The 26445-nt window shown below is 43.7% G+C and overlaps 1 protein-coding gene across 1 annotated transcript in view; it reads left to right on the forward strand.

Annotated features, from left to right (window-relative positions):
• The window catches only part of RNF212B (ring finger protein 212B), a 111686-nt gene that overhangs the window by 31751 nt on the left and 53490 nt on the right, over nt 1-26445 (forward strand). The window contains exon 3 of the mRNA XM_075352643.1: nt 10281-10333. Within this exon, the coding sequence (XP_075208758.1) occupies nt 10281-10333 (53 nt within the window). The remainder of the gene's footprint in view (nt 1-10280; nt 10334-26445) is intronic.

Here is a 26445-nt window from a genome sequence, read left to right on the forward strand (position 1 = left end):
TCTTTGTCAAACCATTTTGGCCTTGTTTATTTGTAAGTCTCTTGGAGTTGGTCCTTCTGAGGCCTGCTAACTCTGCCATGGTATATAGGATGTTATTAAAGTCGTTTACTGCCAGGTTGACCCCTTGCTGGTTTGAAGTATAGGATTTTGTGTGAAAGTTTACAAGCAGCTCTTTAATCTCTGTTCTATTGGTCATGTTGGTGTATTCAATGGCTAACAGTTTGGGCCACTTGAAGGATGGTGGAAAGTTGTGGAGACAGCTCAAGTGGGGCTTTTGTGTGAGTGACTTGTCCGTGGATCTCAGGTACAGCAGTGTCTGGTTGTGGTCTGACATGTGGGTGTCGGGGGTGACTATGAAGGCATTTATGTCTCTCTTTTTCTTTCTTTCTCTTTCTTTTTTCTCTCTTTTTTTCTCTTTTTTTTCCTCTCTCTCTTTTTCTTCTCTTTTTTTCTTTCTCTCTTTTTCTCTGTCTTTTTTTCTCTTTCTTTTTTTCTCTTTTTTCTCGCTCTCTTTCTCTCTCTTTTCTCTCTTTTTCTTTCTCTCTTTTTCTCTTTCTCTCTTTTTTCTCTCTCTCTTTTTCTCTCTTTTTTTCGCTCTCTTTTTTTCTCTCTCTCTTTTTTCTCTTCCTTTTTTTCTCTTTCTCTCTTTTTTTCTCTCTCTTTCACTCTTTTTTTTCTCTGTCTTATTCTCTCTTTTTTCTCTCTCTTTTTCTCTCTTTTTTTCTCTCTCATTCTCTTTTTCTCTCTTTTTTTTCTCTCTTTTTCTCTCTCTTTTTTTCTCTTTTTTTCTCTCTTTTTCTCTCTCTCTTTTTTTCACTCTCTCTCTTTTTCTCTCTATCTCTCTTTTTCTCTCTCTCTCTTTTTCTCTCTCTCTCTTTTTCTCTCTCTCTCTTTTTATCTCTCTCTCTTTCTCCATCTGAATTTAAAGTCTATAATGTTCAGTTCCCCTCACTCCCGATCACATGACTCCAATACCCGCCCATAATTTTGAGTGACAGAATCCTGTAAAATAACACTTGTGTTTGCATGCGTTTCTCTTTGAAAAAACAGCATCCGCTTTTGCAGCAAAAAAATGTTCAGGACGCATGTTAAAAAAACGTAGTGTGAAAGCAGCCTTAATCTCCTAAATACAATATTCAGACAAAGCCTTTTCACGGAAACATTCATTTTAATGAGTCATAAGGAGTCAGTTTGTAGCTAAAAGGCCTGTCTTGATTCAGTCTAGCCTCTCTTCTGGTTGTGTTCTATGTTTTTTAGGCATGCAGAAAAGTAGTTGGCGTTGGCTTTGTGGACTCCTAAAATGACTGGCACCGCCGAAACAGAGACCAGACGGAATTCAGATTACTCTACCTTCTTCATATAGTAAATGGTTTTGTCAGGGTGTCCTATCTGAATCTTATTTGTTGTAGATTTAGACGGACACGCTGGACAGGGCTAAATTAACATTTTATTTGAAAAAACTTTAATTGTTTCACAGCCCAACGTCATAGAATTCGTTGAAGCATCTGTGTTTAAAATGTTCAGTATGTCTTACTCCAAGCTGTATAGGCTAGAGAGCCAACTACCAATTAAGTAACTCAGGTGATGTGCATCTCTATAATGAGAAGGGATGTGGTGTAATGACATCAACACCCTATATAAGGTGTGCTTAATTATTAGGCAACTTCCTTTCCTTTGGGAAAATGGGTCAGAAGAGAGATTTGACGGGCTCTGAAAAGTCCAAAATTGTGAGATGTCTTGCAGAGGGATGCAGCAGTCTTGAAATTGCCAAACTTTTGAAGCGTGATCACCGAACAATCATGCGTTTCATGGCAAATAGCCAACAGGGTCGCAAGAAGCGAAAATTAAAAATCAAGCATGAAGCTGCCGAGATGCCATTTGCCACCAGTTTGGCCTTATTTCAGAGCTGCAACGTTACTGGACTATGAAAAAGCACAAGGTGTGCCATACTCGGGGACATGGCTAAGGTAAGGAAGGCTGAAAAACGATCACCTTTGAACAAGAAACATAAGATAAAACGTCAAGACTGGGCCAAAAAATATCTTAAGACTGATTTTCAAAGGTTTTATGGACTGATGAAATGAGAGTGACTCTTGATGGGCCAGATGGATGGGTCAAAGGCTGGATCAGTAAAGGGCAGAGAGCTCCACTCCGACTCAGATGCCAGCAAGGTGGAGGTGGGGTACTGGTATGGGCTGGTATCATCAAAGATGAACTTTCGGGACCTTTTCGGGTTGAGGATGGAGTGAAGCTCAACTCCCAGACCTACTGCCAGTTTCTGCAAGACAATGTCTTCAAGTAGTGGTACAGGAAGAAGTCTGTATTGTTCAAGAAAAACATGATTTTCATGCAGGCCAATGCTCCATCACATGCATCCAACTATTCCACAGCGTGGCTGGCCAGTAAAGGTCTAAAAAATGAAAAAATAATGACATGGCCCCCTTGTTCACCTGATCTGAACCCCATAGAGAACCTGTGGTCCCTCATAAAATGTGAGATCTACAGGGAGGGAAAACAGTACACCTCTCAGAACAGTGTCTGGGAGGCTGTGGTGGCTGCTGCACGCAATGTAAACAGATAAAGCAACTGACAGAATCTATGGATGGTAGGCTGTTGAGTGTCATCATAAAGAAAGGTGGCTATATTGGTTACTAATAGTTTTGGGTTTTGTTTTTGCATGTCAGAAATGTTTATTTCTAAATTTTGTGCAGTTATATTGGTTTACCTGGTGAAAATAAACAAGTGAGATGGGAATATATTTAGTTTTAATTAAGTTGCCTAATAATTCTGTACAGTAATAGTTAACTGCACAAACAGTTATCCTCCTAAGATAGCCAAATCTAAAAAAACACACTCCAACTTCCAAAAATATTAAGCTTTGATATTTATGAGTCTTTTGGGTGGATCGAGAACATAGTTGGTGATCAATAATAAAAAAATCCTCTAAAATACAATCTGACTAATAATTCTGCTCACGGTGTAGCCTAGATAGATTCCTTGAGTGGTGTAGTATGCAGATCGGGGTCACTTGTAGGGAGGTTTATGCTGTTTTGGCACCTTAGGGACTCTGCAAATACGACATGACTAGATATGGGCAAACCCGAAGATGTTCGTGTTCAAGGGGTCCGGCTGGACTTTAAAAAAAATTCTGGTTTGGGACCGGCCTTGAAAATAAACATCTTCTTGGATGCTGAACCCCATATGAGTCTAAGGGCACCTGATTGTGTTGTAGAATGGTGGTAGAAAGGGAAAAACAAAAAACCTCAATTTCAATTAAAATTAAACTTTTATTGATATATTTTAAAATTTAGACACCCATTAATAGTGAACACACAAAGGGCATAGATGATGAAGGGGAGGAGCTAAATATATGGGGTCCCTATAGCACCCTATGGGACCTTGCTCCTACCTACCAACGGAGGGTATGACGCCGTAACTGTTTTGGGCGCCCCCGTTCCACGTCGGCTCACCCTCTAGTTGCCCTGGATAGTTAGTGAATTAAGAAAGTAATTACACTACGGATGGCCATACAATAGTACTAGAATGTATTAAGTACAAAGTGCTCATGTAATCACACTGTCTGATAGATAACAGCTTCCTATCAGGAAAACCAGGACAAAAAAAAAAATCAAAAATTAAGCCCCAATATAGGTAGGCTTCTGCAGAAAAATTAGTCCTTAGTACATGATCCAGTACAAATTAGTACATGGTACAACAAAGTGCTCATATAATCACACTGTGATAGATAACAGCTTCCTATCAGGAAAACCAGGACAAAAAAAAAAATCAAATATTAAGCCCCAGTATAGGCAGGCTTCTGCAGAAAAATTAGTCCATAGTACATGATCCAGTACAAATTAGTACATAGTACATAATACACAATCTACATTAACATAATGGAGGAGCACATTAACATAATGGAAAATTCAGTTCCATCTGTCAGTTTTTCCTCCCATGTCCCAGTGTGATATAGTATGGTATGGCAATCACACATGGATAAACTTTTACACAATCATAATTGCACAGATTTGCACTGCATAAACCGATGCGAATACATGTAATGCAATGCCTGAGGGCAATCATGCAGATGATTCTAATAGAGCAGAAAAAAGGGGTAGAGATAACCCCACAGGGAAGAAAAGAATGGTTACTTCCCTTTTAGCAGCATGCTCTGTATCGCCTCTACGCGTTTCCCCTTTCCATGATATAGGGATCTTCAGGAGGCTGGAGGATTGCAGTTATCAGATGTGAATGTAGGAGTAATCCATGGCTGTGTGCACAGATCACAGGATGTCAGGGTTTAAATCCAGCGTCAGCCAAGGTTACCTGCCATGCTGCTAAAAGGGAAGTAACCATTCTTTTCTTCCCTGTGGGGTTATCTCTACCCCTTTCTTCTGCTCTATTAGAATCATCTGCATGATTGCCCTCAGGCATTGCATTACATGTATTCGCATCGGTTTATGCAGTGCAAATCTGTGCAATTATGATTGTGTAAAAGTTTATCCATGTGTGATTGCCATACCATACTATATCACACTGGGACATGGGAGGAAAAACTGACAGATGGAACTGAATTTTCCATTATGTTAATATGCTCCTCCATTATGTTAATGTAGATTGTGTATTATGTACTATGTACTAATTTGTACTGGATCATGTACTATGGACTAATTTTTCTGCAGAAGCCTGCCTATACTGGGGCTTAATATTTGATTTTTTTGTCCTGGTTTTCCTGATAGGAAGCTGTTATCTATCAGACAGTGTGATTATATGAGCACTTTGTTGTACCATGTACTAATTTGTACTGGATCATGTACTATGGACTAATTTTTCTGCAGAAGCCTACCTATATTGGGGCTTAATTTTTGATTTTTTTTTTTTTGTCCTGGTTTTCCTGATAGGAAGCTGTTATCTATCAGACAGTGTGATTACATGAGCACTTTGTACTTAATACATTCTAGTACTATTGTATGGCCATCCGTAGTGTAATTACTATCTTAATTCACTAACTATCCAGGGCAACTAGAGGGTGAGCCGACGTGGAACGGGGGCGCCCAAAACAGTTACGGCGTCATACCCTCCGTTGGTAGGTAGGAGCAAGGTCCCATAGGGTGCTATAGGGACCCCATATATTTAGCTCCTCCCCTTCATCATCTATGCCCTTTGTGTGTTCACTATTAATGGGTGTCTAAATTTTAAAATATATCAATAAAAGTTTAATTTTAATTGAAATTGAGGTTTTTTGTTTTTCGTAGAATGGTGGTAGAAAGGGAAAGGGGGATTAGAGCAGGACAGTTATACTTAGCAAGTCTCCTGCATGACTGCCTTACAGTTCGTGTTCGCTCATTATTAGATATGACGTCAATCTGTTCTAACCAAAAGTGTTTTCCAAAAGACAAATCGCACTGCTTCCCTTCTGGGCTAAACTATGTGAGCAAACAGTAGTTTCAAACTAAATATGAAGTATTGCAACTTTCAAGAGAAATTGTGCAACAGTACTAGTGGTCCAGTTTATTCTATTCCCCTTTTATTCCTATTATCTCTTGTGAAAATGAAACATTTAGGGCTAAAACATAATTTTAGTGGATAAAAATCCCATAATTGCTTAGTATTAGTGATGAACGGACTCACTTATACACAGGACCAACTGGTCTAACCAGGTTTAACCCCTTCACCCCGGGTGATTTTCCGTTTTTTCGTTTTGTTTTGTTTTTTTTTTGCTCACCTTCTTCCGAGAGCAGTAACTATTTTATTTTTCCGTCAATCTTGCCATATGAGGACTTGTTTTTTGAGAGACGAGTTGTACTTTTAAATAAGTTTTACCATATAGTGTACTGGAAAACGGCAAAAAAATTTCAAGTGTGGAAAAACTGCAAAAAAAAAGTGCGATATTACAATAGTTTTTGGGAAATTTTATTCACTGTGTTCACTATGTTAACGCTGATGTGTCCGTATGACTCCTCAGGTCAGGTACGAGTTCATAGACACCAAACATGTATAGCTTTTCTTTTATCTAAGTGGTTACAAAAATTCACAAGCTTGTCCAAAAAAAGTGGCGCACTTTTCGCGCCATTTTTCAAAACCCGTAGCGTTCTCATTTTTCGTAATCTATGGCTCAGTGACAGCTTATTTTTTGCGTCTCAAGCTGACGTTTTTAAGTGTACCATTTTTACGCAGAGGCTAACTTTTGATCGCCTGTTATTGCATGTTGCCCAAAATTTGCAGCGACCAAAAAACGCAATTTTGGCGTTTGAAAATTTTTTGCTTCTACGCCGTTTACCAATCAGATTAATTGATTTTATATTTTGATAGATCGAGCGATTCAGAACGTGGTGATACCAAATGTGTGTGTATATTTTTTTAACCATTTAATTTTCAATCGGGCATATGAAGGGTGATTTGAACTTTTAGGTTTTTGTATTTTTTAAAACTTTTTTTAACCTTTTTTTTATTTTACTAGATCCCTAGGGGACTATAAGGATCAGCAGTCTGATCGCTTGTTCCTTTCTATAGATCAGAGCAGCATTGCTTTGATCTGCACAAAAGCAGCTCTCCTCTCACACACGGCAGTCTGGCGGCAGTGAGAGAAAATAACTCATGATAGCTACAGGAGTCATCACATGACCCTGTGCTACCATGGCAACCATCAGAAGTTACATGATTAAGTCACGTGACGTCCGATAGCGCCAGGCACCGTTACATCTCGCTGTCAGACTTTGACAGCACACTTTCATTTTTGCTTCCCAATATTATAAACTTTGGTGAAGCACCTGTAGATCCAAAATGGTCACTATACTCTTCCATGAGCATATACATCACAGGAGACACTGGGCCGTATACATCACAGGAGACGCTGGGCCGTATACATCACAGGAGACGCTAAGCCGCGTACATCACAGGAGATGCTGGGGCACACACATCAAAGGAGACACTGGGGCACACGCATCGCATCAAAGACCAGTTGTCTCGAGGTTTCAACCTTTAACTCAGGCCCTTCTGCTCTTCTGGGATAGACACATCAATACTCAAGAAGGGTCGTATGAGTTTGCTTTTTAACAATTCAGATTTTCCACCTGCGATGGAGAGATCCTCCTTTTTATGTTGGAGCTCTCATGAAGGAGTGACCTTGGGGCAAGTAGCTAACAGGCTGTCCAGAGCTTCATATTTTGAGGCCCTACAGGAGACCTGCCCGGGGAAAAGATTGTCCTGGCTGGAATATGTCCAACTGACTACATTTCTTCAAAAAAGATTCCCGGGAGGTGCCCTATCAACCTCCCCTACCCCCTTTGAGTCCATACTTTTGCTCACTATGGCACCAAAACATACTATCTCTCTGATATATAGCCTCCTATGCGAAACCCAAACTAGGAGTGTTCCGGCCTATATAGAAGCTTGGCAGAGAGAACTCCAGATTACACTGTCAGAACACGATTGCCTTAAAATATTTACACTCTCTCGCAAAATGTTGATTTCTTGTAGCGCACAGGAGAAAAACTTTAAAATTGTTACACGATGGTATAGATGACCTGACCTGCTGAAAAGAATTTTTCATTCTTTACCAGATGCCTTTTGGAAATGTGGAACGGAAACTGGTACTATTAAACATATCTGGTGGTCCTGCTCTCTTTTGCACCCATTCTGGGACGCAATTTTTGAGATATATTTTCAAGTGACGGGTACACGGATTCTCCTTATGCCTCAGATTGCCTTACTGTCCCTATTGCCGGGTTACCTTTCCGTATCCAAGAGAGGTATCCTGCGTTTCTTCCTCATAGCTGCTCGCATGATCATCTCAAGACACTGGAGGATGACTACGGTCCCCTCTGTCAGGGAATGGTTTGAGGAGTTGAATGGGTTGGAACGTATGGAGTCCCTTATGGCGGATGATGGGGACAAGTACGCTGGCACATGACTCTCGTGGACTCTTTTTTGGGAGGGCCCTGATTGAGCCTCCTGGCTGGTTAGGTGGGATGGAGGAGTGTAGCACCCTCGTCTCTAGTCATAGGGGTGATTGTTAAGAGAATGGTAGATAAGGATCATTTTGCCCCATTGGAATCAGGCGTCCCTGGTGGATTGTTTTCGGGTTGCCCATCTTCCTCCTTATCCCAATCCACCCCCTCTCTCATCTTCCTACTACTCTCCTTCCTTTTGTTTCCTCTTGTTATATCTTTTTCTTTCTACTCTATTATTCTGAATTTTGTCTAGTCTTCACAAAGGAACGCTAGTTTAACTGAAATCTATACAGCTGTTTAGCCACAATTTTTAGTGTTGGCAAGTTTTATTACCACATTGGTTTTGAAGGATACTACTTGTTATACTTCTTTCGACTAAGATTGATGATACTTCTTTTATGCTTACCTTGATACCATTATAAGCTAATTGAACATTGAGTTATGTATTATCAACATTGATATGTTATTTTCATGCACATTGAAAGGAAACACTTGTTTATTGTGTTTTTAAAATTACTTAAAGGGAACCTGTCATCAGAAATTGAGCTTTAAACCTAAAAGTTTCCCCCTCTGCAGCTCCTGGGCTGCATTCTAGCACGGTTCCTGTACTTTTTGTGCCCCCTTTTAAACCAAATTAAACACTTTATAAAGTTGTACCTTTTTGTCTGCAATTCTTGTAAATTCTCCATGGGGGCGGGCTCTCTTGCGTCCGTTACTGTCCCTCCTTCTGGTTTACGCCGTCCCCCATTGCTTCATTTCATAGATCAGGACACCGCCCACTGCGCCCTAGGTCCCGTGCACGCGAGGACTGCTGGTGACGTGGTCGCAGGCACGATATTATGGGCGGCGCTGTGAATGCATCACAAGTGCCCGCCCATAATACCGTGGCCACGCTCTCCCCTTTGCCTCCTGCGTTCTGCGCAAGCGCTGGCCAAATGATCCGACGTCACCTTTCCCATCTTGCCCTGCAGCAGGAAATAGATGGGAGGCGCGGATCAGGCCACCACAGGTTACGAGGAGACGCTTGCGCAGAACGCTGGAGGAAGAGGGGAAAGTGCGGTCACGAGGTTATGGGCGGCACTTGCTGATGACACTCACTGCTCCGCCCATAACCTCGTACCCACGCAAAGCGTCACCAGCGGTCACACGTGCACACAGTGCACGGCACCGCTACAGTCGCACAGCGCATGCGCGGGACCACGGGCACCCAGGGGCGGCGTCCTGAGGTTTGAAATTCAGCGTTCGGGGGCGGCGTAAATCGGCAGGAGGACAGCAACGGACACCAGGCAGCCCGCCCCCATGGATAATTTTCAAAATTTGCATACGAAAAGGTACAAGTTTATAAAGTATTTATTTTGGTATAAAAAGGGCCCACAAAAACTATAGGAAGCTTGCTAGAATGCAGCCCAGGAGCTGCAGAGGGATAAACTTTTAGGTTTACAGGTTCCCTTTAATAAAAATTAATTACAGAAAAAAAAATGCAGATATATTGCAACCGTACCATGGCAATCGGGATCAAATCTAATGAATGCAACAATTCTGGGCAGCTGCAGACTGCTATGTTTAGGCCGGGGGTGGTGATGAGCATTTAACCATGGGCTATATCAGCCCCAGCTGTGGGCTTTATTGTGGCTGGATATCAAAATTGGGGGGAGGGGGAACCGCACTCTGTTTTTTATATTTATTTATTTTTGAACTCTAGGGATGCAACTTACCAATCACAGACACTGTCACACAGACTAGGGGCAGGGTATGACTACAAACAATCACACACCGGGACTGACAGTGCGTGGGAGAAACAGTGAATATATATGAGGGGTTAATTAGTGGACCCCGAAGTAGGGTTACAGCCACGCAGGAGACTCGGTAAGTATAACGCTTCTGCTTTATGAGTTATTTTCTTTCTTTTTCCTTTATTATTTTTTAATTATCCCTGAAGCCACATTTGACCCTAAACTTTATAGTTCAGGTTTGCCCATCACTAATCACTTTGTATTGGCCATTTGTGAAGTAGTCGTAGTTGTAGATGGAGCTTAAGTCGGAGTGTGGAAAAATAATGCAGCCAGAATCTTAGCCGACAAATTCCACAGCCCTGATATGAACGTGTTAATAGACCCAAAAAGTCATTGCTTGTGTTTCATTGACAAAAAAGATGATAAAATACCCGTAATCTTAATTTTGCACTGTCTCTAGACTATCATACCTGTCTGATGTGTAGCTATGGATGTTGCTGATTGTATTACTGTATTTGAACCCTGTCCTCAAGACTCTGAGCCAGCATGTAATTTTAGTTAATTTCTAACATGGTCCCTTCTCCCCATCCAACAGACTTATGCAGCGTATGCAGAACTGCCTGCAAATATATGACCATTTCCGACAATGTGAGTATAAAAACCAGTTGCTTTGTTTTGAAGCTTTAATGTTTGGCATCTATGAAATGTGACATGTTGTGAAGCCAGAATGACTTTATGCAGTTTCTATGGCAGAATTTGTTCCAGGTTTTTGAGTCAAAATAGAAAGTGAATAGTCTTTGCTTTTTTAGTTTTTTGTTTTGTTTTATTCCTTTTTACAGCCACTTCTGGCAGCTTTGGCTCAAAATGTTACATTAAAATCTGCCACAAACATTAATAGTGTGATTCTGGCCTCAAAGGGGTTATCTTAACATCAGTACCACTTTCAGTTTATATGGGTTTTTTTTATTTATTGCACCACTGGATAGGTATCAGTAATGCATGTTCCCTGTGTGTTGTAAAATACTAGTGACTGTCTTTTACCATCTTCTGAACAGTTATGACAGAATTTCAGGAAAAGAACATAACCCCAACCATTCAGCATAGGGGTAGAACAATCATGCTTTGGGGTTGTGTTGCAGCCAATGGCACAAAGAACATTTGACGAATAGAGGGAACAATTAAATTTCAACAAATTCTTGATGCAAACATAACAGCATCTGTAAAGAAGTTGAAGTTGAAAAAAGGATGGCTTCTACAAATGGATAATGATTAGTGATGGACAAATCCAAATTGTAAAGTTCTGGGTCATAACTTACTGAACACCCAATGTCCGTGCATGGACCCCAAACACAGTCCGCGATGTGGTTTTTACGTGTTTTTCTGCCAGGAGATGCAGATTTTGTCCAGAAATTTCTGCAACAAATTTGTGCACCAAAATCACATCTCATGCCAGATACAGTAAACGCGTCAACTTTGACAAGAGACTGTACACCTTCTTCCTGGTGTACCCTCGACAGAGAATGCGACATTGTAATTGATGATGTCCCACATATGGACAGTGCCTGGGGACAGGAGTTGGCCCTCGGGAGCCAGCGGTCAAGAAATAGTGAATGTTTTGCTTTTTTTTTTTCTTTGTCTTTTCTTCTCTTTTCCTATGGAACTGCTGATCATGTATTGCCTATGACTAGTACTGCTGACCTGACATGTTACTGTTGCAACGTTAAAGCAATATTGCCTCCCATAAAGGGAAGAATGTTCGTATTGCTCTGCATAACATTAAAATGTTTTAAGTGATCCTGCCTCCCATAAAGGGAAGAATGTTCATATTTTTCTATGCGTAATGAAAATTGCAGTGTACTAATTTTATTTGGTTGCAGCCCGGGAGTGCTGCAATTTTCCATACGGGAATGTGGCACCCCTGAGGCCTCAGGTGCCACAGATTATTGTGTCTGATTTAAGATGCTGTACTGATCCAAGTAAGAGGGGGTTAACTGCTGGTGTCTGAAGCTTTGCACACATCCTGAGCTCATATTTGCATGAACATCTAGTTGGGGAGCCAGCACAGCAAGTACACAAGCAGGAAACCAGGTGCATTCACACTGAAAGTAGAACAGAGGTGGTTGCCATGGCAGTGGGGAAGTTACCTAGACAGAGGGAGTCACCAGAGGGAGGGGGCACTAGAAGTAAAGAGTAGAAGCAGACAGGAAATCACGGCAGAAAGACACAGACTTCAGCCAGAGGCAGAGCTCTAACAACAGCTCTCTGGGGGGGTCTGTGACCCAGTTCCCCCAGGGGGGGACCGACCAAGCAGAACAGCCAGCTAGAGACACTGAAGGAGAAAGAGAGAGTACCAGGACATCATGGACTCGTAGAAGCTGGCACACTGGAGGGAACCGGACCCGGGTGGACCGGAAGTAGCTGCAGACGGTCGGGTGAGCCAGTGAGACTGAGGAGGACACGGCTGCCGAGGGGAAGCTTACTGAACCGCTCCCTTGGTGGCTGGCGCAGACAGGTTGCAGATCCCTAGGATGGATTATACTTCATGTTGCTTCATCAATTTTGCGGGGCCGCGGGTCAACTAGGTAGTCCCCGGGCTAAAACCATTTGAACGGTATACAAGGTGGAACTGAGTCCACAAGTCCCTTCATGCCAAGGGAACTCAAACTACACTATGAACACAGTGGAACTGAGTCCCCAAGTTGCTTCATGCCAAGGGGACCCACATTACACTACGAGTGCAGAGGAGAAAGGTCTTATATGGTCATGGACATCGGTGGTTGCTCCTTGCTTACCCGGGATCGGCTGGGGCCCAGCACGGCAGGTGATTGGTACCCCAAGGGCAGCCTTCTAAAGAACTGTGAGTAAAACACATGGACCCGCAGCTGCTGCCTCGACCTGTTATTACCATCGAAGTCGCCCCGCACTTCGGCGTCAACGGCCTACTCCCCTAGTCGCCACTGTCCTACCTGGGGCTCACTCCACCTGTGGGGACCTGGACTATCTGGGCTGTGTTAACATCAGCCCCGGAGGAAGGTAATATCTAGCAGCGGCGGCTAATCCATGGCCGTGCACCACGGGTGGCGCTGCAAAGCATCCCCCATCCCCATCCAACAACGCTCCTAGGAGAGGAGAAGTCACAGGAGGGGTCGGCGGCCGAGACCCCCAGTGACCACTGCCACCGGTGATGTTCCCCAAGGACCCTTCACTCTCCTTCCAACCCCCTCTACACCGGACAACCTTGCCTGTTTGTCTTTTCATTTAGCCGACGGGGCCACGGAGCCGGGTCAGGCCAGTCACAGCAGCAACCCCAAATACCACTGTATCAGTAACAAGTAAACCCCTTAGGCCCCGTGGGGCGCTACAGGTACGTCCTGCTTGTCTGGTACTTCCGACCAAGGACGTACCCTGTATGTCTTGATGATTGTGTGGTGATTGTGATCGCCACCGAGGACTCGTGATGTGATCTCAAGGGCCCGATCGTTACCATGGTGACCCGCGGTCATCATGACAACCTCCGAGTCACCAAGCTAAAGAAAGCATCTGGGATCATGTCAGTGCCGCAATGACAGGTACAATGTATTGCAATGCTGGTGCTTTTCAATACAGTATCGCTTCAAACAGTGCAGTAAATGTTCATGTGTAGTGATGAGTGGACTTGCAGATAACCGGGACCACCGAGTCCATGTTCTCTTTTTATTTTTTTAAAAATCCGGTTCCAGTTCAGAATCCGGTCCCCATATAATTCTATGGGGACCAGAATCCTGAGATTAAAAATGTTGGTAGAAGGGATAGGGAGATAGGAGCATGTGTGCTTTCCTCACCAAGCATCTGTAATGGTGGTACACTGCTTCCAGGTCACGCATTCACTTCCAGAGCAATGGTCGTTGCGGTGGAGCGGCGAACATTCCCCCCCATATCCATGGCATCAAGTCCCTTTAGACTTTAGTCATGGTGGCACATGAAAGTCAGGAGGTATCTGTATCTCGATTGTCAATTCGTATTGAATTGATGATGCCCTACAACTTTGTAATTCACTTTTTTTCTCTATCTCGTTCCGTTTTCGAGATAAAAAAGCTAACTCCGTTGTTTTCCACCAGGTGGCACTATAGGTGGTATATACGACCAAGAAAACAAACAAACAACCTCATTTTAAAATTTGCACTGCTCAGTGTATTCAAAACTGCATTCAGAAAGTTTATTAAACCTTTAAGTGCTTCATAGGAATTAATGCGTTGTCCACTACTTGGACAATTTCTTCTCAGTCTCTGTTAATCCATAGTAAAATAATAGCACTAATACTCCTCTTCATTGCCATCACTGTACCAGCAGTGTTGGCACTGGCTCTCCTAGGGATCGTGTGATATTATTATGTCACACAATCCCTGCTGCAGTCAGCACTGGCTTCACACTCTCTTCCTCCAGATGACTTATGTCACTTTCTCTGGATTTCTGATTTGCCTGAAAGAGGGGAGAGTGAAGAAAGCACTGACTGGGTGCTGATGGAGCCTTTTAGGGAGTAGGGGTTGGCACCATCTCTGGCTTGGCTCTTATAGCAGGAACTTGGCTACTAGTTAAGTTGAGCTCCTCGGGGTGATTGTATGGGCACAGCTCCTATCAGTATGTCATATTTTGGGAACATTACAATTCTTGTTACCATCTTCCATTCCTGCCATCTACATTCATTGAAATCTTGGTGGACTGTGTACAATTGACATTCAAATGAACTTTGAGCCTTTTTCCATGAATGAGCTTTCAGGGTTATCAAGTTCCTTACTTGTGGAATTTTATTGTGCATATATGCAAGTTAAAGGTCGGGTTACAATCATTTTATAGTAACTAAGTACACAAACAACTTTTTGGCTTCAAAGATAATTTTTAATAAGTTAAGAGTATAGCCTAATATTTTACTGCATTAGCTTATCATTTTTCTTTTATATAACTATATTCCAAAGGTGCTTCTCAAATCATAAACATTATCAAAGTCAAATAATTGAAGGAGGATGTGGGTCCCGGGCTGCACGGGCACCGCTCTCTTTCACCAAGGAGACTCTGTGTGTGGAACTGACTTCGGGCAGGGTGCACGACACTTACTTGCTGCTTCAGGCCGATGTTCGTCATCCCTGCTGCCATTCCTCTTGATGTAGTAAGACACACAACACAAGAGTTCACTTAGCCAACTAGTTTTATTTCCTTTTATGATTCACACCATTATGACAGACATGGCTTTACTTGCTCTCTCTGTGAGGTTCTACTCTTCTTGCTGTCTCCCGCTATCTTGAACCGCATCCTCAATACTCCATGGTCTGTACTTCCTTACCCCTAATATCGCACACCTTCATTCGCTTCTGGGCCCCGATGGCTCTTTAGCCTGGCAACTCTCCAAGCCCGCCAGGGTGAGCCATAAGGTCCGGACCTCCAGAGGTTACCTCGGGGTTTCTTGATCGGCCCTTACACCAAGGCCACGTCTTCTCACCCTGAATTCACTTCTTGACTGAATCGCTCTGGAGCTCTCTCTCCCAACCATCCGCACTACTATCTGTCACTCCTCCCTTAACTACTTTAACCTTTCCTTGCCTAACACCTCTTCTAAACCCATTCTACGGCTGGCTAACCCGAGTGCTTGATGCAGCTTTTGGTAACCTGTTAAACAATCCTAGCTCCTCTAAAACCCTTAAATATCAACACATGCGTTTACAATATATGACAGTAAATACATAAAATATAGTATGGTTAGAGCATTGGGGAACTGGCCACCTATTACATAAACACACACACACACACACATATAAGCATTGGTTGTCCATTCTGTCCACAAATATCCACCTTCTGAACCAGGCATGTAATTGCATGACAAATAAAATGTTAATCTAATAATGAAATCCATTTCATCTGCCTGCCTTACAGGGGGTTGTCTAATCTAGGACATATATGGCATATCAATCACATATGTGTTAAATTTATGATAAATGTCTTTTCCTCCTCTTGGTATCTATCCCACGAACAAAGCCTTGGGAATAATTTGCAGAAATGTAGCAGTGGCCAATCATGCACAGCTGTCTCTGTTTATTTCTATAGGACACCCCAAAATATATGAATGCAATTTAGTAATACCTTTTCAGGAGAAATGAGAGGTGCAGTGCAGAGTTCCAAGAACATCAGTCAGATATACTTTTTAGAGGGAATGCAAGTTCAGGGCCGTAACTACAACCGGGGCAGCCGGGGTACTGCCCCGGAGCCCCAACCACCCAAGGGGCCCCAAACTGATGGTAAAAAATTGTATTTTAATACTTTAATTTCTCATAAAATACCCAGCTTCTATATTATTCGAGTTTAAAGTTAATAAAAATAAGGAAAAGATCCATGAAAGTGCAAGCGTAAATGTTTTTTGTTCGTTTACTTTAAACGGGGAAAAGCTATTTCGCTTAGTAACATGAGCTCTATGGCAGACAGTAGACTGTTACATGATCGTGTGGTGTCACGCCAGGCGGTGACTCAGTCAATAGTTCAGGCAGCGACGTGCACTGACATTGAGGTCTTGTTTTGAGAGGAGACAGATAGTCTCAGCAGACATAAATATCTCTGTGACAAACTGTGAGAAGCCCTGCCCCTCTCCAGTCTGCAGGTCTATACTGCTGCGAGGGGGAGGGGAGGAGGGGGAAGTCGCCATAATCACACATTCCTCCCGACTCCGGGTCATACAGTATCTATCTTCTCAGTCATCTCATCTGCCTCTTGTTTTCAATAATCAGAGCTGTGTACAACCCCCACTCTCCTCACAACTGGGAGGGAGCAATAGTGACTGCTGCTGTACCTCTGGTCGGGAGTTGTATTTGATGTCTGGCACCTGCTGGGGGAGGCAGATATGTCAGCTCCAGTCTCTCTCCTCCTGGAGAGCGGCTGGACACAGTGCACATATCCTGGTCAGCCGCACTGTCTCTTTGCCAGTAGGTGGCATGTATGATGAATGTTTAAGCAATGTTATGTTTAAGTGAACAAAGTTTAAATATATTCAGTCATGGCCAAAAGTTTTGAGAATGACACTAAAATTATATTTTCACATGATCTGTTGCCCTCTGGTTTTTAATTGTGTTTTTCTGATGTTTACATCACATACAGAAATATAATTGCAATCATATTATGAGTACCAAAAGGTTATATTGACAGTTAGAATGAGTTAATGCAGCAAGTCAATATTTGCAGTGTTGACCCTTCTTCTTCAGGACCTCTGCAATTCTCCCTGGCATGCTCTCACTCAACTTCTGGATCAAATCCTGACTGATAGCTGTCCATTCTTGCATAAGCAATGCTTGCATTTTGCCAGAATTTGTTGGTTTTTGTTTGTCCACCCGTCTCTTGATGATTGCCCACAAGTTCTGAATGGGATTAAGATCTGGGGAGTTTCCAGGCCATGGACCCAAAATCTCTATGTTTTGTTCCATTAGCCATTCAGTGATCGCCTTTGCTTTATGGCAAGGTGCTCCATCATGCTGGAAAAGGCATTGTTGGGCGCCAAACTGCTCTTGGACAGTTGGGAGAAGTTGCTCTTGGAGGACATTCTGGTACCATTCTTTATTCATGGCTGTGTTTTTAGACAAGACTGTGAGTGAACCGATTCCCTTGGCTGAGAAGCAACCCCACACATGAATCGTTTCAGGATGCTTAACAGTTGTCATGAGACAAGACTGGTGGTAGTGCTCAACTCTTCTTCTCCTAATAAGCTGTTTTCCAGATGTCCCAAACAATCGAAAAGGGGATTCATCTGAGAAAATGACTTTACCCCAGTCCTCAGCAGTCCACTCCCTGTACTTTTTGCAGAATATCAGTCGGTCCCTGATGTTTTTTCTGGAGAGAAGTGTCTTCTTTGCTGCCCTCCTTGAAACCAGGCCTTGCTCAAGCAGTCTCCGCCTCACAGTGCATGCAGAAGCACTCACACCAGCCTGCTGCCATTGCTGAGCTAGCTCGGCACTGCTGGTAGTCCGATCCCGCAGCTGAAACAGTTTTAAGATACGGTCCTGGCGTTTGCTGGTCCTTCTTGGGCGCCCTGGAGCCTTTTTGGCAACAATGGAAGCTCTCTCCTTGAAGTTCTTGAAGATGCGATAGATTGTTGACTGAGGTGCAATCTTTGTAGCTGTGATACTCTTCCCTGTTAGGCCATTTTTGTGCAGAGCAATGATGGCTGCACGTGTTTCTTTAGAGATAACCATGGTTAACTGAAGAGAAACAATGATACCAAGCACAAGCCTCCTTTTAAAGTGTCCAGAGGTGTCATTCTTACTTAATCATGACTGATTGATCGCCAGCCCTGTCCTCATCAACACCCACACCTGTGTTAATGGAACAATCACTAAAACAATGTTAGCTGCTCCTTTTAAGGCAGGAATGCAATGATGTTGAAATGTGTTTTGGGGGTAAAGTTCATTTTCTTAGCCAATATTGACTTTGCAAGTAATTGCTGTTAAGCTGATCACTCTTTATGACATTCTGGAGTATATGCAAATTGCCATTAGAAAAACTTAAGCAGTAGACTTTGTAAAAATTAATATTTGTAGCATTCTCAAAACTTTTGCCCATGACTGTACTGTTTAAAAATACTTAATATTTAATAAACATATACAGCTATTGGAAAATTGTGCAATATCCACTGAATATTTAACTTCTAAAACTTGCATCATAAACAAAATCTATTAAAGGTCTTGCAAAACGTGGTGAAGCCTGTGTGTTGTATACAACAATGCGTAGCAGCCTTCACCACGTTCCGCACAACCTCTAGTAATTGAAATGTTGAGAGGCCCCACTATGAAGTTTTGCCCCGGGGCCCGGAGGTTTATAGTTACGGCACTGAATGCAAGTATTTAGAAAGTGCTGTTTTGTTGCTATATTTGCTTTAACTTTTCTATTTATTTTTAGACTTTTTCTCTATGTAAAAGAGTACTATTGGTTAATTAAAAAAAAACACACTGTGACTACTCTTGACCTAATCTACTGTCTCAGTACCCTCACAGTGCCAATCAGTCTTTGGAGATGGGTGAACCCGCAGATGTTCGGATTTCGCTGGTCCAGCCGAACTTTTTGTTAAAAAAAAAAGAAAAAAAGTCCAGTTCGAGACCAGAATTGACCCGAAATTGACCTCATATGGGCGGCACGGTGGCTCAGTGGTTAACACTGCAGCCTTGCAGCGCTGGTGTCCTGGGTTCAAATCCCACTAAGGACACCATCTGCAAGGAGTTTGTATGTTCTCCCCGTGTTTTCTTGGGTTCTCCGGTTTCCTCCCACACTCCAAAGACATACAGATTGAGACTCTAGATTGTGAGCCCCAATGGGGACAGTGTTACCAATGTATGTAAAGCGCTGTGGAATTAATAGCGCTATAAAAATGAATAAAATTATTATTAAATTATTAATTATATAAGTTTAAGGGACACACATTTAACTGTTATAAAATGGTGTTAGTTACGGCTAGAAACAAAAGCAAAATGCTAATCCAGGGCTCTATGGCAGCTGTGTTTTTTTTTACTTACACCCAGTGTGTACAGAAAGTATTCAGACCCATTTAAATTTTTCACTCTTTGTTTCATGGCAGCCATTTGGTAAATTCAAACAAGTTCATTTTTTTCTGATTAATGTACACTCTGCACTCCATCTTGACAGAAAAAAAACAGAAATGTAGAATTTTTTGAAAATTTATTAACCCCTTCACGACCGCGGGCAGAAAAATTACGTCCTATTTTAACGTGACTTAACGACCAGGGACGTAATTTTACTGCCTAAACTTCATTTGATTGCCGTGGCCATAGCAACGGCTTTCAAATGATGTCCCCTGCTGTTTCTTACAGCAGGGGACCTTTGCTTGACCCCAGGGGGGGCGGCATCGCCACCCCCTATCGACGATCGATGTGATTGGCTGTTCAAATCTGAACCGCCAACCACATCGTTCGCACTAATTTCGGCAAAAATAATGCCGGAAATAGTGCGATACTGTGAGATCCAGCTATGAGATGCCGCAGCTGCTGCAGCATATCATAGGTGGACCTCAAACATGTCGCCCCCAGCCCCTGCAGCACTGATTGGAGCGATCGTGCTATGACGCGCAATCGCTCCAATCAGTGTGCAGTGGGGCGGTCTGATCTGCTGGTGGCCGCCCTCCCCAGGCCTGTGCTGGTCTGGGGACCCTCCCCCAACATGTATGCAGCGTGCAGTGGCTGGTACTTGTGGTACCACGCCACCGCTGCTGCTGCCGCCGCCGCCGTAGCTGAGGTCACCGCTCCTGCTGCACGTGAGTACTGTGCTCACCTTGCAGCCCGTGCGCGCTCCCGTGGTGCCCCTGCACGCTCCCGTGTTAGCCCCTGCCCGTGCCCCCCTGCGATCTGTCCCCCCGACATCCCGATCTGCTCCCCCTCCCCTTACCCCCCCGACATCCCGATCTGCTCCCCCCGCGATCTGACTGCCTCCCCCATTATCTCTATTCTGCTTCTGCAGCTCCCTCTCCGGTCTCCCCCTCTGCTCTCCCCCCTCCCCCTCTGCTCTCCCCCCCTGCTCTCACCCCCCCTCTCCCCCTCTGCTCTCCCCCGACGTCCTCTTACCTGTCTTCACCGGCCCGATCACATCTGCCTCCATCGCTGGGTCCGTCCTGGGAATTCTGCTGATCTGACTGCTGCTCCTGTAAAGCTGTCCATCTCTCTGCATCTGTTCCTCTGCAGCACTTCTGGTCAGTGATCCTCTGGGTACTGTGAGTATAACTTTTTTTTTTTTTTTTTTTCTGTATCCCCTGTCCATTTTTACACTTCATCCGTCCGTGCGTCGCGCTGAGCGCTGATCAGGGATGCAGATAACGTATCTGCATCCCTGCTCAATTTTTGGCGTGACTTTTTTTTTTCCGTATCCCCGACGCTTTTTGTATGGCATCTGTCCGTGCGTCCCGCCAAGCGCTGATCAGGGATGCAGATAACGTATCTGCATCCCTGCTCAATTTTTGGCGTGACTTTTTTTTCCGTATCCCCGACGCTTTTTGTATCGCATCCGTCCGTGCGTCCCGCCGAGCGCTGATCAGGGATGCACATAACGTATCTGCATCCCTGCTCAATTTTAGGCGTGACTTTTTTTTTCCGTATCCGCAACGCTTTTTGTTTCCCATCCGTCCGTGCGTCCTGCAGCGGCCGATCAGTGCACTGCGTCTGTGCGTTTGAAAAGTCAAATGGTGCTCCTTCTCTTCTGAGCCCCGCCATTTGCCCAAACAATTACTTTCCACCACATGTGAGGTATCTACGTACTCAGGAAAAATTGCACAATACGTTTTATGGTGCATTTTTTCCTGATAGCCTTGTGAAAAAAAAGCTACCTAGTTGAAGCAACCGTTTTGTGGTAAAAAAACAATTTTTTCTTTTCACGGCTCAACGCTATAAACTTCTGTGAAGCTCCCAGGTGTTCAAAGTGCTCACCAAACATCTAGAAAAATTATTTGAGGGCTCTAGTTTCCAAAATGGGGTCACTTGTGGGGGAGCTCCACTGTTTAGGCACCATAGGGGGTCTCCAAACGTGACATGGCGTCCGCTAATGATTCCAACCAATTTTGCTGTCAAATGGCGCTCCTTCTCTTCTGAGCCCCGCCATGCGCCCAAACAATTACTTTCCACCACATATGAGGTATCAGCGTACTGAGGAGAAAATGCACAATACATTTTATGGTGCATTTTTTCCTGATAGCCTTGTGAAAAAAAAAGCTACCTAGTTGAAGCAATCGTTTTGTGGTAAAAAAACAATTTTTTCTTTTCACGGCTCAACGCTATAAACTTCTGTGAAGCCTCCAGGTGTTCAAAGTGCTCACCAAACACCTAGAAAAATTATTTGAGGGCTCTAGTTTCCAAAATGGGGTCACTTGTGGGGGAGCTCCATTGTTTAGGCACCTCAGGGGGTCTTCAAACCCGACATGGCGTCCACTAACAGGTGCAGCTAATTTTGCACTCAAAAATTCAAATGGCGCTCCTTGCCTTCCGAGCACTGCCGTGTGTCCAAACATTTGATTTCCACCACATATGAGGTATCTGCGTACTCAGGAGAAAATGCACAATACATTTTATGGTGCATTTTTTCCTGTTACCTGTTACGGTTGCTGCGAGCACTAGAGACTATGTCCAGATTTCTTGCTACTGCACATGTGCGAGCGCTGGAGACTAAGTCCAGATTTCTTGCTACTGCACATGTGCGAGCGCCGGAGACTAAGTCCAATCTTGGAGCCATTGCACATGTGCGGGTGACATCATTGCTGACACGAGGTCACATGTCTCTGACACCTTCTATGCCGATTGGTCGCTGGTCATGTGCTTGTGACGTCTTGCTCGGTGATAGGCCAGCATGACGTCACTCCTGTCGTTCTGGCAGCGGATTGGCTCTGGTGTCCTCCATCTTGGATGAGGCACAGAGTCTATATAAGACCCTGACACACGCCGCATGGTGCTCAGTCCTCTTGGTTCATGCATATGAGTAGACGCTCTGTGCGCGTTCCTCTAGGCATTCCTTTGTCTATGCTAGGTGAGCGCTACCGGCAGGGTAGCGTTCTTATACCTTACAGCTTCGGCTGCTGTCCGTATCCTTACCTCTTAGGGGAGCGGACATAGGCAGGTGCCTGAGGCACATGGTCTGGCTGGGCCTTGTGATTCTACTCGTAGGTGGACGTTGCCGCTAGGGTAACGTTCCTTATACTGCGTCTGGCAGTTGTTCGTATCCTCGCACACTAGGGGAGCGAACAGAGGTAGGAGCTTTGTGCGGCTTACGCTGCTGTTCGTCTCTTTTGCAACACTAGAAGAGCGGACCTAGGCAGGTGCCATATCTAGGGGTTCGTGTCCTCGCACACTAGTGGAGCGAACGCAGGTAGGAGCTTTGTGCGGCTTACGCTGCTGTTCGTCTCTTTTGCACCACTAGAAGAGCGGACCTAGGTAGGTGCCATTTCGCACACATTGCCTTTGTCTCTGTGATTATTAACAGAGATCATTCCACACACCCTCCAAGTAAGGGAGGAATTGCTTTACTTACTTATTATATCCTTCTGTGAGTTAACAGAGGTATTGCACTCTGCCATAGTCTGCAGCAAAGTCTTTGCACGGTGGACCCTGACTGTCTGATACTCCTTTCGGTTATTATCAGACAGCCCCCCGTAACATTACCCTTGTGAAAAAAAAAGCTACCTAGTTGAAGCAACCGGTTTGTGGTAAAAAAAAAATGTTTTTCTTTTCACGGCTCAACGCTATAAACTTCTGTGAAGCCCCCAGGTGTTCAAAGTGCTCACCAAACATCTAGAAAAATTATTTGAGTGCTCTAGTTTCCAAAATGGGGTCACTTGTGGGGGAGCTCCATTGTTTAGGCACCTCAGGGGGTCTTCAAACCCGACATGGCGTCCTCTAATGAGTGCAGCTAATTTTGCATTCAAAAATTCAAATGGCGCTCCTTCCCTTCCGAGCTCTGTCGTGCGCCCAAACAATTGATTTTTACAACATATGGGGTATCAGCGTACTCAGGAGAACATGCACAATAAATTGTATTGTGCACTTTCTCTTTTCTCACTTGTAAAAATGAAAATTTTATGGCTAAATTAACATTTTTGTGTTAAAAAGTAAAATTTTCATTTTTTCCTTCCACATTGCTTTGATTCCTGTGAAGCACCTAAAGGGCTAATAAACTTATTGGATGTGGTTTTGAGCAGTGTGAGGGGTGCAGTTTTTAGAATGGGGTCACTTTTGTGTATTTTCTGTCACCTAGGTCTCTCAAAGTCACTTCAAATGTGATGTGGTCCCTAAAAAAAATTATTTTGTAAATTTTGTTGGAACTTCCTAACGAAAAAAAAATTTGTTTCGAAAATTGCGCTGATGTAAAGTAGACAAGTGGGAAATGTTATTTAGTAACTATTTTGTGTGACATATCTCTCAGATTTATGGGCATAAATTTTCAAAGTTTGAAAATTGCGAATTTTTCAAAATTTTCGCAAAATGTCCTAAATTTTCACAAATAAACGCAAAAAATATCGGCCTAAATTTACCACTGACATGAAGTACAATATGTCACGAAAAAATAATCTCAGAATCGCCAGGATCCGTTTAAGCGTTCCAGAGTTATAACCTGTCAAAGTGACACTGGTCAGAATTGCAAAAAATGGCCCGGTCATTAGGGTGTTTTAGTGGCCGGGGGTGAAGGGGTTAAACAAGAATAACTGAAATATCACATGGTCATAAATATTCAGACCCTTTGCTCAGTATTGAGTAAAAGCACCCTTTTGAACTTTTACAGCCATGAGTCTTCATGGGAATGATGCAACACGTTTTTCACACCTGGATTTGGGGATCCACAGCCATTCTTCCTTGCACATCCTCTCCAGTTCCGTCAGGTTGGATGTTGAATGTTGGGGGACAGCCATTTTCAGGTCTCTCCAGAGATGCTCAATTGTGTTTAAGTCAGGGCTCTGGCTGGCCAGTCAAGAATGGTCACAGACTTGTTCTGAAACCACTCCTTTGTTATTTTAGCTGTGTGCTTAGGGTCATTGTCTTGTTGAAAGGTGAATCTTAGGTGGCCATGTCTGAGGTCCAGGCCACTCTGGAAGAGGTTTCTTCTAGGATATCTATGTACTTGGCTGCATTCTTCTTTCCTGCAATTACAGCCAGTCGTCCTGTCCCTGCAGCTGAAAAGCACCCCCAAGAGCATGATGCTCCCACCACCATGTTTCACTGTTGGGATTGTATTGGGCAGGTGATGAACAATGCCTGGTTTTCTCCACACTTACCACTTAGAATTATCATCAAAAAGTTCTATCTTCGTCTCATCAGACCAGAGAATCTAATTTCTTATAGTCTGGGAGTCCTTCACGTGTTTTTTTGCAAACTCTATACAGGCTTTCATATGTCTTGCACTGAGGACAGGCTTCTGTTGGGCCACTCTGCCATAACTGGTAGAGGGCTGCAGTGATAGGTGAATTTGTGAAACATTCTCCCATCTTCCTACTGCATCTCTGGAGCTAGCCACAGTGATCTTGGGGTTCTTCTTTACCTCTCTCACCAAGGGTCTTCTCCCACGATTGCTCAGTTTGACTGGACAGTAAGTTCTAGAAAGAGTTCTGGTGGTCCCACACTTTTTCCATTTAAGGATTATGGAGGCCACTGTGCTCTAAGAGACCTTAAGTACTGCAGAAATTCTTTTGTAACCTTGGCCAGATCTGTGCCTTGCCACAATTCTGTCTCTGAGATCCTTGGGCAGTTCCTTTTGACCTCATGATTCTCATTTGGTCTGACATGCACTGTGAGCTGTGAGGTCTTATATAGTTAGGACTTGATTTGGAAAGGCACATACCTATCAGTTTAATTAAAACACAGCTGGACTCCAATGGAGGCATAGAACCATCTCAAGGAGGATCACAAGGAAATGGACAGCATGTGACTTAAATATGAGTGTCTGAGCAAAGGATCTGAATACTTATGACCATGTGATATTTCAGTTTTTCTTGTTTAATAAATTTGCCAAAATTTCTACATTTCTGTTTTTTTCTTTCAAGATGGGGTGCAGAGTGTACTTAAATGAGAAAAACATATATTTTTTTTAGTTTACCAAATGACTGCAATGAAACAAAGAGTGAAAAATTTAAAGGGGTCGGAATACTTTCCGTACCCACTGTAACCCCTTACATAACCCTGCTTGTCACTGTTCCAGGATAAGCCAGGTAAACACCAGGATTGGTTCATCTAATGGATGCGACAATTCTGGGGCAGCTGTGTGCTGCTATTTTTAGGCTCGGGAGAGCCCAATAACCTAGGGCCTCAACAGCCTGAGAATACCAGACCCAAGCTGTTGGCTTCATATTGATCAGGTATCAAAATTGGGGGGACCCCATTCTGTTTTTTCAAATTATTTATTTAAATAATTTTTAAACAGCTGCATAGGGTGCCTCGAATTTAGCTACACAGTCAAGATAAAGCACACAGCTGGGGGTTGCAGCCTCCAGCTATCTGCTATATCTGCACTGGTTGAAAAACAGGAGAAAAGAAAGTTCAAGTGTGCAAATATTTTTATTATCAAAAAAGGGGGAGAAGGGGTCCTGGTAAACACACATGTAAAAATATTAAAAATATACAACAAAGGGATAGACTTGATTTGGGCATACAATACACAGTTTACATATAATTGTGATCGTATGGATATATAAAGGGTACAGTCATATCAAAAATATAACTATATATGTATTTACAGACCAAATTTGATAATAGGAGAAAGCAGAAAAAATCACTACATTAAAGTGGCTAGTTCATATTTCATGAAAATCAGCATATCTCCAAAAGGTAAAGGGTAAACTACTTACCGTATTTTTCGGACCATAAGATGCACTTTTTTCCCCCCAAATGTTGGGGGAAAGTGGGGGGTGCGTCTTATGGTCTGAATGTGGCTGCGGGGAATGAGGGTGCTGCGGTGGAGCGGGTCATCGGGTCACGAGCAGGCTGCAGCAGCGCCTGCCGTGACCACGTGGGCCCGCTCATTACATATGCACGCCCATCCTCCCGCCCATGTCTCAGCGCTGAAGCCGGCGCTGACAGGTGGGCGGGTTGATGGGCGGGGGGTACGCGTATAATTAACAGCCGGCCCGCATGATCACCCTTGGCAACTACAGCCTGGAGTGATCATGTGCGGCTGTATTCACTGCCCCCCGCGCATCATCATCAGCGCGGGGTGCAGTGAATCAGTGTACTCACCCGTCACCGTGTGTGGAGCCGTCCCCCTGCAGCATCTCAATG

The sequence above is a fragment of the Anomaloglossus baeobatrachus genome, chromosome 1 (genome assembly GCF_048569485.1).
Source record: "Anomaloglossus baeobatrachus isolate aAnoBae1 chromosome 1, aAnoBae1.hap1, whole genome shotgun sequence".
In the NCBI taxonomy this organism is placed as follows: domain Eukaryota; kingdom Metazoa; phylum Chordata; class Amphibia; order Anura; family Aromobatidae; genus Anomaloglossus; species Anomaloglossus baeobatrachus.